The sequence below is a fragment of the Clytia hemisphaerica genome, unplaced genomic scaffold (assembly GCF_902728285.1).
Source record: "Clytia hemisphaerica strain Z4C2 unplaced genomic scaffold, Clytia hemisphaerica genome assembly, whole genome shotgun sequence".
Lineage (NCBI taxonomy): Eukaryota > Metazoa > Cnidaria > Hydrozoa > Leptothecata > Clytiidae > Clytia > Clytia hemisphaerica.
The window spans coordinates 488,842-501,264 of NW_027103949.1; the positions used below are offsets into that span (position 1 = coordinate 488,842).

The 12,423-nt window shown below is 34.9% G+C and overlaps 1 protein-coding gene across 1 annotated transcript in view; it reads right to left on the reverse strand.

Moving 5' to 3' along the window:
* Positions 1 to 7,926: 7,926 nt before the first annotated feature.
* LOC136810057 (uncharacterized) overlaps positions 7,927 to 12,423 on the reverse strand; it is a 28,088-nt gene continuing 23,591 nt past the window's right edge. Inside the window, exons 2-7 of the mRNA XM_067066628.1 lie at positions 11,328 to 11,431; positions 10,928 to 11,021; positions 9,857 to 10,137; positions 9,610 to 9,644; positions 9,173 to 9,353; positions 7,927 to 8,590 (exon numbers count right to left, since the gene is read on the reverse strand). Of these exons, the coding sequence (XP_066922729.1) occupies positions 8,106 to 8,590; positions 9,173 to 9,353; positions 9,610 to 9,644; positions 9,857 to 10,137; positions 10,928 to 11,021; positions 11,328 to 11,385 (1,134 nt within the window). The 5' untranslated portion in view covers positions 11,386 to 11,431 and the 3' untranslated portion in view covers positions 7,927 to 8,105. The remainder of the gene's footprint in view (positions 8,591 to 9,172; positions 9,354 to 9,609; positions 9,645 to 9,856; positions 10,138 to 10,927; positions 11,022 to 11,327; positions 11,432 to 12,423) is intronic.

A 12,423-nucleotide genomic window follows, 5' to 3' on the forward strand; every position in this document is an offset into this window, starting at 1 on the left:
TTTTCTAGATGGACTAGAGCGTAATTCGATTTTTGTAACTATGGGAAATTGATAACTAAACTAGGGGAATTCCTTGGTACGTTTTTATATAAACATATTATTTTACCTATTCATAGCCCTGTACAGTATTTAGAATACCCCTATACGTCATCATAGTATAGAGTACGTATTTAGCATCGAAACCGGTGGTAAGATCAAGGAAATTACCGCTTTGGCAATCTTACTCATCATCCGCTAATGGGATCATGATCACTCTCTCAACTTATATAAAATCAAAAAAAGAGAAGGGCACATTAACCACACTTTGAAAAATGTAAATTACAGATGAAAGACTCGACGATGGAGTGCACACGAGCCTTTATTTGAGATTGATATAGAGGTAAAACGCTCTCCCGCAGTGATCTAAATGAAGCTTAACGTCATTAAGTACGTCTTGACGCGAGAGAAGTAAGGAAAGTAATTTGAGAAACTCTTGACGTTCGACATTTTGAATATTTTTTAAGTTGTGGTCAAAAGTCTCCATAGCAACGGTAGACAATTGATGTCACTCTAATTAGAGTTTAAGAAAATTGTTGTTTTTAGCAAAGAGATATAATCGGTTTTACCCTCTTTTATGGAGAACCTAAACTATCATTTTCAAAGGTAGCTCGAATATGTTCACAACCATCCCTGTATCACTAAGAAGGGGTCGGAGAATGAGAAAATTGGTCATTTTTATCTGGAGTCGACGCTCTCTATTTCGACATTCTACTATTCGATACACTTCATTATTTGTCAATATTGAAAGTCATTCGATATCTCACGCTTTTTTTACGACACGAAAAATCTATTAGAAAAAAAGGATAGAAAAAAAACTTTGGAAAAAGAAAAATGTTCAGAAATTGATTTAAAGTCCGATCTAAGAAAATTATGAGTAGAAAAAAAAAGTAAGCAGTTTTAAATATGCCTCTCTTTTTGGTTTGGATTTCAATTATGATTACAATTCTTTTCTTTTTGTACGTGATGGAATTTAATACAAAGTAAAGATAAAGTTGATAACAAACACAGAGAAATGATAAATCTAGTCTAGCAAGCTAGACGACTAATTTATACATAGTAGAAATAAAGCAAAAAAGTAATGAATAAGAAATTTTACTAGTGTCAATATTGCAATTATAATTTTTTCCTTCTCAAAATAATTGGTAGATTCGCTGGATTGTAGGATTGGGATTCAAGGATTCGGATTCGGATTCAGGATTCGTAAAAAGCTTTGTAAAAAAAAATTGAAAAAAGATATTGACTTCAAACCAAAAGATCTTAAAAGATTACATAACATAGAGCAGTTCTTGACAAAAATTGATGTAAAAATGGGCGTGGCTTGACGCTAATTAGGGAAATTCCCCTTTTTAGATTCAATTTCCAGCCCATTGCATACTTTGGCTAGTTCTCAGTCCCCTTCCTTGTATTTGGATCAATTTCTAAACACCTGTCTTATGACCAGAATGTAACGTGGACAAAATTTATTGACAACAAAGGCGTGGCCTCGATGCTAATTAGGGAATTCCCCTATTAGGATCAAACACGAAAATTGCAAAGTTTTTGGCTAGTTCTCATTCCCTCGTTGAATTTGGATCAATTTCTAAACACCTGATCTTATGACCAGACATGTCAATGATTAATTGTGGACAAAATTTATTGATAAAAAGGGCGTGGCCTCGATGCTAATTAGGGAAATTCCCTTATTTTGGACTCAAAACACGAAAATTGCAAAGTTTGGCAAAGTTTGGCTAGTTCTCAGTCCCTTCCTTGTATTTGGATCAATTTCTAAACACCTGATCTTATGACCGGAAATGTCAATGATTAATCGTGGACAAAATTTATTGACAACAAGGGCGTGGCCTCGATGCTAATTAGGGAATTCCCCTATTTAGGATTCAAAACACGAAAATTGCAAAGTTTGGCTAGTTCTCAGTTCCCTCGTTGAATGTGGATCAATTTTAAACACTGATCTTAAGACGGACATGTCAATGATTAATTGTGGACAAAATTTATTGATAAAAAGGGCGTGGCCTCGATGCTTTAGGGAAATTCCCTTATTTTGGACTAAAAACACGAAAATTGCAAAGTTTTGGCAAAGTTTGGCTATTCATCCCTTCCTTGTATTTGGATCAATTTCTAAAAAACCTGATCTTATGACCGGAAATGTCAATGATTAATCGTGGACAAAATTTATTGACAACAAGGGCGTGGCCTCGATGCTAATTAGGGAAATTCCCCTATTTAGGATTCAAAACACGAAAATTGCAAAGTTTGGCTAGTTCTCAGTTCCCTCGTTGAATTTGGATCAATTTCTAAACACCTGATCTTATGACCGGACATGTCAATGATAATTTGTGGACAAAATTTATTGATAAAATGGGTTGGAATTTAACAATGTAAAGAAAAATAGAAAGGAAAAGAGGCTTGTTTTTTTCATGTTTATTTTTTCAAGTTTAGTTATTCAATCCTTGAAGAGGTTTTTCATGAATCTCAATGAATGCCACGCCCTTTTTATCAATAAATTTTGTCCACAATTAATCATTGACATGTCCGGTCATAAGATCAGGTTTTTAGAAATTGATCCAAATTCAACGAGGGAACTGAGAACTAGCCAAACTTTGCAATTTTCGTGTTTTGAATCCTAAATAGGGGAATTTCCCTAATTAGCATCGAGGCCACGCCCTTGTTGTCAATAAATTTTGTCCACGATTAATCATTGACATTTCCGGTCATAAGATCAGGTGTTTAGAAATTGATCCAAATACAAGGAAGGGACTGAGAACTAGCCAAACTTTGCCAAACTTTGCAATTTTCGTGTTTTTAGTCCAAAATAAGGGAATTTCCCTAATTAGCATCGAGGCCACGCCCTTTTTATCAATAAATTTTGTCCACAATTAATCATTGACATGTCCGGTCATAAGATCAGGTGTTTAGAAATTGATCCAAATTCAACGAGGGAACTGAGAACTAGCCAAACTTTGCAATTTTCGTGTTTTGAATCCTAAATAGGGGAATTTCCCTAATTAGCATCGAGGCCACGCCCTTGTTGTCAATAAATTTTGTCCACGATTAATCATTGACATTTCCAGTCATAAGATCAGGTGTTTAGAAATTGATCCAAATACAACGAAGGGACTGAGAACTAGCCAAACTTTGCCAAACTTTGCAATTTTCGTGTTTTGAGTCCAAAATAAGGAATTTCCCTGAATTAGCATCGAGGCCACGCCCTTTTTATCAATAAATTTTGTCCACAATTAATCATTGACATGTCCGGTCATAAGATCAGGTGTTTAGAAATTGATTCAAATTCAACGAGGGAACTGAGAACTAGCCAAACTTTGCAATTTTCGTGTTTTGAATCCTAAATAGGGGAATTTCCCTAATTAGCATCGAGGCCACGCCCTTGTTGTCAATAAATTTTGTCCACGATTAATCATTGACATTTCCGGTCATAAGATCAGGTGTTTAGAAATTGATCCAAATACAAGGAAGGGACTGAGAACTAGCCAAACTTTGCCAAACTTTGCAATTTTCGTGTTTTGAGTCCAAAATAAGGGAATTTCCCTAATTAGCATCGAGGCCACGCCCTTTTTATCAATAAATTTTGTCCACAATTAATCATTGACATGTCCGGTCATAAGATCAGGTGTTTGGAAATTGATCCAAATTCAACGAGGGAACTGAGAACTAGCCAAACTTTGCAATTTTCGTGTTTTGAATCCTAAATAGGGGAATTTCCCTAATTAGCATCGAGGCCACGCCCTTGTTGTTAATAAATTTTGTCCACGATTAATCATTGACATTTCCGGTCATAAGATCAGGTGTTTAGAAATTGATCCAAATACAACGAAGGGACTGAGAACTAGCCAAACTTTGCCAAACTTTGCAATTTTCGTGTTTTGAGTCCAAAATAAGGGAATTTCCCTAATTAGCATCGAGGCCACGCCCTTTTTATCAATAAATTTTGTCCACAATTAATCATTGACATGTCCGGTCATAAGATCAGGTGTTTAGAAATTGATCCAAATTCAACGAGGGAACTGAGAACTAGCCAAACTTTGCAATTTTCGTGTTTTGAATCCTAAATAGGGGAATTTCCCTAATTAGCATCGAGGCCACGCCCTTGTTGTCAATAAATTTTGTCCACGATTAATCATTGACATTTCCGGTCATAAGATCAGGTGTTTTGATCCAAATACAAGGAAGGGACTGAGAACTAGCCAAACTTTGCCAAACTTTGCAATTTTCGTGTTTTGAGTCCAAAATAAGGGAATTTCCCTAATTAGCATCGAGGCCACGCCCTTTTTATCAATAAATTTTGTCCACAATTAATCATATACATGTCCGGTCATAAGATCAGGTGTTTAGAATTGATCCAAATTCAACGAGGGAACTAGAACTAGCCAAACTTTGCAATTTTTCGTGTTTTGAATCCTAAATAGGGGAATTTCCCTAATTAGCATCGAGGCACGCCTTTGTTGTCAAATTTTTGTCCACGATTAACATTGACATTTCCGGTCATAAGATCAGGTGTTTAGAAATTGATCCAAATACAAGGAAGGGACTGAGAACTAGCCAAACTTTGCCAAACTTTGCAATTTTCGTGTTTTGAGTCCAAAATAAGGGAATTTCCCTAATTAGCATCGAGGCCACGCCCTTTTTATCAATAAATTTTGTCCACAATTAATCATTGACATGTCTGGTCATAAGATCAGGTGTTTAGAAATTGATCCAAATTCAACGAGGGAACTGAGAACTAGCCAAACTTTGCAATTTTCGTGTTTTGAATCCTAAATAGGGGAATTTCCCTAATTAGCATCGAGGCCACGCCTTTGTTGTCAATAAATTTTGTCCACGATTAATCATTAACATTTCTGGTCATAAGATCAGGTGTTTAGAAATTGATCCAAATACAAGGAAGGGACTGAGAACTAGCCAAAGTATGCAATGGGCTGGAAATTTGAATCCTAAAAAGGGGAATTTCCCTAATTAGCGTCAAGGCCACGCCCATTTTTACATCAATTTTTGTCAAGAACTGCTCTATGTTATGTAATCTTTTAAGATCTTTTGGTTTGAAGTCAATATCTTTTTTCAATTTTTTTTTACAAAGCTTTTTACGAATCCTGAATCCGAATCCGAATCCTTGAATCCCAATCCTACAATCCAGCGAATCTACCAAAATAATTCTTGAGAAAAAAGAATATGTGTGGATTTGTGTATTGAAAGTTTTTCATTTGAGTTGATTTCGTTTTGAGTGTTTGTTGTTGCTTGATAAATTGTTTTCTCGCTACGCAAGTTTCTGCGTAGCTAGCCCCTGTATCTATAAGGCTGGAACACCGGATTCTTCCAGTCGTTTATACAAACTAAATCCCGTATTATTATTATTAGTATTGGTATTATTAGTATTACACGCATTATAAACGACTCCAGTCTATGATAAATCAAATACCAGCCGTCGGTATAGCCTTCTTGCAAACATTAACAAAGAAATCTTTGAAACAAAGGAAGTATATAACTTGAGACATGAAGATTTGACAATTATTATGTAGGGTTTTTCCTGGCCGCTATTCATCTCTAGGCATTAAAAATAAAAGAAGCATTTGAGTCAAAGTTAGAAGTTTTCGGGTTAGAGGCATTTAGTCGAACCTACTGAGCTACTAGAGTTTATCTATCCCTTATGATCAGGGTTTTTTGAAAGTTGTACCCTCAAGACCGCTACCTTCTATCATATGCTTCTCTTTAGGCTTTAAATACCAGATGGAGTTTTTGGATTGCATATTTTTGTGCAAAAGCATTCTTGAAGAAATATTTTTTCCCGTAAGGCACTAAGCTTTCGGACCTTATTGTTTGGCCATTTTAGTTCTCACTATTTTCTTTCCAACGATTCAAACCAGATGGCGAAGATCTAGCCCAGCACACATTTCATAACAAAAGTAAAAAATTTTCATTTTGAGATATTACTTAATGTAAGGTTTTGTATATTGCATCAAAAATAAAATACCATCATATCAAAATTGGACAAAAATATTCTTATCCCTCAACGTATGAAAAATATTTCTTTTTTTAGAAAAAAACTACAAAACTATCAAAAAAGATATTTCTTACAGAAAACATTATAGGAGAAATGTTTGAGAAAATATGAAGCATTTGGGATATTGAAAACAAAAACCCGCAAGCTGGTACAGAACGTTGTTACAATGTTCAACTAACGTTTTATGGACGTTATGGACCTAATATAGACGTTGAAACAACGTTAAGTTCCAGCTGGAGATTGATTGAGCTTTTTGGAGGAGTGAAGCCCACAAAGTCTGTGATTCCATTACTGCAATGGCTTTTGTATTGTTAAGACTGTAGTAGCAAGGTAAAGGGTAGAGGAAAGGGTAAAAATTTAAGCGGCTATGTACAAAATAAAAGAACTGAAAATGGATTACTAGTATTTGACAAGAAAATGTTTGGTTTTACAAAAAAATAAAGTTGTATACGATGCGGTTTCTGGTGAGATGAGTGAAATTTGGACTTGAAATTTGGATTTATAATGAATAGTTCGATACAAAGTATTTTTCAAAACAGGATAGGCCACTCCTGTCGATCAATGATGGGGAACGATACGACCACACCAAACAAAAAACTGAGAACTGAAAATGAAATTATTCTATTTACAACAAGTTGGGAAAAAACGTAAAAATTGTATATGTGAGTGTTTTTTACACTTTTGGCAAAAACGTGACATTAAATTTTCTAAAAAACGGTTTTTCTTGAATATAATGAATTTGAACGAGCATTTTGGGATGAAATCTTCCAAAAAGGTGTAACGCACGAGCTTAGAACTTTTAGTTTTGGTCCCAGGAGCGAAGAAGGATCCAATATTCCAAAATATTAGATTTTAAGAATTTTGGAATTATGAGAGTTAGATGGCTCTTGAATTGATTCTGATGGTCTGAACTTGTTACATGATCTCTATATTTTATGAAATAATGATGAAGAGCACTTTTGGATCCAAAATTCCATCCGAAAAACATCTCTGAACTTGAACAATTATAAAAGATGCATTTCATCGTTAAAATGGACTGATCACAATCTAAAACTAATCAAAAGTCACTTCCACTTAACTTTAAAACATTCTTAGATACCAAAAGGTGCGGTTTCGCGAGCGTTTTGGGATTAAAAATTTAATTTTAAAGTGGTGAAAGTACCCCAACCCACCCCAACCCCAACTTGTCTTAAAATGGAATTATTAATCCTTCGGGGCTCTATCTGAGCTTATTTTAGGTCATTAACGTACCGACATATCATGCATAACGTAAAGAATCAGTTCAGAGCATTGTAGGATATCTCATTCCAGACTAAGACGCTCATTTCGGATAAGGCAAAGTATGTTACTTTCAATGAAGGATTTGATAATCCTTAGATGCTCTATTCTAGTGGAAAATCTTATTTTCGTGTTCTTAAAAGCCCAAACCCTCCAAATAGTTTAATTTGAACGACTTAATATCAAATAAACATACTACAATCCTCAGTTTAAAAAGGCTTGAACTCAAAGAAAAATTAGGAATAAGTGGTCCCAAACTGCTCCCAGCTGGAAGATTTTTTATTTAGGAATAGAAAATACATAAATGCTCCATCATGCCAAATTTCAGTTCTAAAGCCCCATTAGATCAAAAGTTATTGCTCATGGAATCCATAATCCATTTTCATTGTGGAATCGTTTAATCCTAACGTGCTCCTAACTTTAAGAGGTTACAAGTACTGGTTTAGTTTCTCTAGAAGGCTCGGGAAAAATGGAATGGAATCTTCAATCCTTTGCCGATCCCCCTGATATTATATTAAGAAAAGGTGCACTTTGTATTTATTTTAAAACCTGTTTAAAAAAACTTCACGTTTTTGCCAAAAGTGTAAAAAACACCGACATATAAAAAATCTTTGCAATAACTTCTGTCGTGTATTCAACCCATATTCAACCAATGGCAACGTTGCCTATCCCCGAAAATGTTATTGGTAATATGAATGGTTGAAACTCCTTTATGGGTTTTGAAAGGGAGACCTCCCTCTTTACTAACTATTTACACTGTATTGTCCGCCTTCAAATTCTAACATGGGCCTTCCATAGGCCACATGCCACCGCTTGTCACCATCTGGTATCCACCCATAGGTTGCATGGATGTGGTGACCAGTGGCATCTCATTATCCATATATTTGCTGTCAGCACACATCCCTCTAAAGGTGCTACTTCCTGCAGACATCAAACTCATGTAGTCCATTCCATTATTGAAAGCTTCTTCTGCTTGGTTTGATGCATACTGTTGATTCAAAGGTTGAAGCCCTTCATCGGTAGCAGGTGATGCCCTCATGGCAGCTGACATCTGCATCTGTTGGTAGTCTTGCATGGTAGCTGCTGATGGACTTTGTTTCATCAGTGATGGCATCATAGGTGGGATTCCACCACCAGCACCAGCGTTGTTGTCGACATTGTTGACATTCTCATTTTGCTGTTGTAATGCTTCTTCCAATCCACGAAATGAGTAAGGAAAACGGCTAAGGTTTTCCACCTCCAAATCCATGCCGGTGTTTGTACCTGAAACAGATTGAAAAGAGATGGTTAAAAAATTTCCTTCGTCGAACAGCGAGTGAGTTATCTGGTAGCAGCAGCTCATTGGGCTAGACAAACAGTATATTTTTTCTACAATTAAATCAATCATGTCAAAGAAGGTCTTTTGATGTTAAAGGATCCAGGAACTGAAGTAGAGAGAACGTTCTCAATCAAGCTACACAGAGATGGCAAAACACTTCAATGCATATAAAATCATATGAAATACGTTCCATTCTCGTTAAAGGATCCAGGAACCTAACTAGAGAGAATGCTTTGAAGAATGAAAGAAAAACACTTTAACCTACATTAACCCTTTAAGTGCCACGGTCATTTTTTTCTAAGTTTTTTAAAGAAAATCGCTTTAAAGGCTTATATCTCCGGATCTAGAAGGAGTTAGAAGCTCGTTTTGCTTGGCCATAATCCCCAATCCGATTCCTACGAGTTAGACCAAAAATGACAATTTCTACATCAAACTGGGCATGGAGGGCTTCGCCCTCCTACATAGCCTATGTCTGATATATACGACATTGGCACTTAAAGGGTTAAGAAGAATGAATACTGACGTACCTGCTACTTGACTCATATAAGAATTTTGGTGAATGTCTGTAGGTATATGTGTACTCGGGCGAACGGGCGGATTCATCAATAGCAATGAGTTTTGGTGGTTGAGAGCTTGGCTCTCTTCGGTCGTGATCATGGACTGTGCAACTCTCTGGGCACCTAATCGTCCAAGACGCCCCTGTTTGCTCTGTAGAAAGAGAGGAGAAGAAATTAAATTTAAACCATAAGGCGCGCAACTCTCTGGATACCTAATCGTGTAAGAGGCCCCTGTTTGCTCTGTGGAGAACAAAATTAAATTCGAGTCATAAAAGGAGGTTGTTGATTGAGAAAATCTATAATTTGAAATAATGCCGTTCTTAATTCTAAGGTTCCCAGTGATGTGATGAACACATTCTATAGATCCGTTCTAATGATTACTAGATAAGAAAAGGTCTTTGACTTACTTGGCAGCTTTTGAGATTCTCTGATTTCGGCTGAACTAAACAAGAACAAAAAATAAGGAGAAATATTTAATTCATTTTTAACGACAATCAACTAAAATCTAACAGTAGTCTATCCTAATAGTCTGGGATTTTTTACTTTGATACCTCGGTAGAAAATATGTGTAAAATCAATAAAAAAAAAGTAATAAAGATAAATCGAGTTCCCTTGGAATTGAATCGAGTAAAATCGAATTGAATCGAATGTTACCTTCTCTGGAGTTATAGCAAGGTCTTTTCGGTTCACTGCCTAGCTTACTCTTATCTTTTCGACTGTTCGTTTTACGCTTTCGTTTTTTCTTTGCAAGGTATTCCACCACGTGTCGTTTGACATCTTTAGTTTGAATGTATTTCAACTCAGCGCATGTGGTTTTTAATTGGTCGGCAAGTTTGTCCAACTCCTCGCGATTCTTTTGCTCGTTATGTGAGAATCCGGGAATTTCAGGAGCAATGTCATATTTTTCATCGAGTTTAGATGCAATCACATCAAGTCTGTAAAGAAAATATACAATGTGAAATGTTTGATCTAAAAATTAATTCCTTTAGTGAGGTCTGTTAGCACAAAAATACTTTTATCACCATCTGATGTACGTTCTTATGTGCTAAAAGACCTTACTATTTTGTTTTCAATCGAACTTCTTTTTCAAATTTCTTGCGTTAGATTTTATTTTCAATCCGTTATTTGTGTGAAAGCGACGGGAAATGCGTTTCTTTAAACCGATTATTTTTAAGCCCTCAAATGAAAGAGCTCTTGAAAAGTGACAAAAAATCAGAATTGATGAACAGGCATTTATTTTCCATCATAATAATAGGGGCAATATTGTTAAGCGAGAAGCAATATAATGAACGTCTCACTTAGAAGAAAGTGACGTCATAAACTCATCAATGCCTCACTTATGAAACTGGTAATCAAAAGCACGTAAGCAATTCAAACGTTAATGGCGCATTAGTCTTTTTACCTATTTTAATTACACTTTTCTTGACAATTGATCCAAAATAATATTAGGGTACTTTAATGTAATTAATTAATGTAAGATTTCATAATGGCAAAATATTCGAAAATAGTTGTCAAATGATTTCCTTTGATTCCTCCCTCCCAAGATATTCATTACTGAGGCTTTCTATGGAAACACCCAGGATTTTTGTAAGTAGTGGCAAATTTATACTAGAAAACAATTGTTTAAAATTTGCCAACTAATGGTAAAAATCGAGTTGTTTCTGTATTTAAAGTAATAAATTATCACGAAAAAGGGCCTCTGACGATAAAACATTATTTACTTACTCAGGTTGTCCAGGACGGAGAGAACTTTTGATCAGCTCAAATAATCGGACAGGGATTTTGCATACATACGTATCTTCCGGTTGAAGATTTTTAACTATAAACAAAAAATGATAAAAAAGTAATTTATTTTAACACGATTTCAAACACAAAATGAAATTCGAATATTGTACAATTCGTACAAACATCTTTTCCAAAGTCCATCAAAACAGCCTATTTATAAACAAAGATACATTCTATAAGAATTGTTTTTGTTCTCTAGATCTCATAACATTATCAACTCGTCTAATTCTGTAATTAACGTATAAAGTTAGTAATATACTTAAGGAAAACAAGCTGACCCAAATAATTAAGAGGGGTTTTTTAGCTAATTTTTCAAACCGAATAATAGGCTTTGACTTACTTTCTTTCTCACGTTCAAAACGTTCGAAATATTCGTTTAATTCTCGTATCATAATCATCCTTCTTAAATTGGATGTCTTTCTTTATCTAAAGCATTTTTTGTGTCTGAAACAAAAATTAAGAGAATAGTAAGATTGAGTGTAACCAAAGTTTAGTTTACAAATAAATTACATTACCCTGAGTGAGAAAACACTCAAGACGCCCCTCTGCTCATATTACCCTTTTTAAGACTGTAACCTTGTGCTAGCTTACCAAAATCGATGAATAATCACATTACGACGTAGAACTTCCAACAATTAGAGAGCAATAAAAACTAATGACAATCCCACACACAATGTTTCATCATTCATATTATGTGGACGTTGCGCAGTGTTATTCCAGTTGGGTTACTTCAATCAAAAAACTGATAACCACAAGAAGACAACTTCATTCGCTTGTAAACAAAAAATCTCTTTGACATACAGAAAAAAGCCTCCTTCCTTCTCTTCTCATATCACTTACTTCTCACATCAACAACTTATACACATACCAACTAAAAGTTTGCTTTGTTATACGCGTTTCTTATATACCCTACCAATGCAGTATTATCAAAGTCTGCAGTTTCCAATTACAAGATAAACATCAATAAAAAAAGGCATACAAAACCAAAGGAAGAAAATTCTAGTCAGTATACACACGCAACTACTTTCAGATCAGATCAAAATTCAAGGGCATATTATATATCGGGATAATGACGTCAAACTTTACTTATGTCTGTGTCTAAGTTATTATACTACAGAGGGATTTAGAAAGTGTTATAAAACTATGCATTGCTATCGATATCTAATGTATTTCAACCTTTTAGAAATAGTATAGACATTGAGGTATCTAAATCCCAGATGGCCATCCACAGTAATTCCTGTGAAATAAAAAAAATGTTTTTTTATGATTCCAAAAACAAAATACAATTCTGTTATATTACTATTTGTGTAAACATTTATTCCAAAGTACATCAAAACAGCCTAAGCTGTAAACAAAGTCACACTCATAAAAAATGTTTTTGTTTTTATAAAATTGTTTATGAAAACATTATTGTCAAATTATAATATAGGTATCAT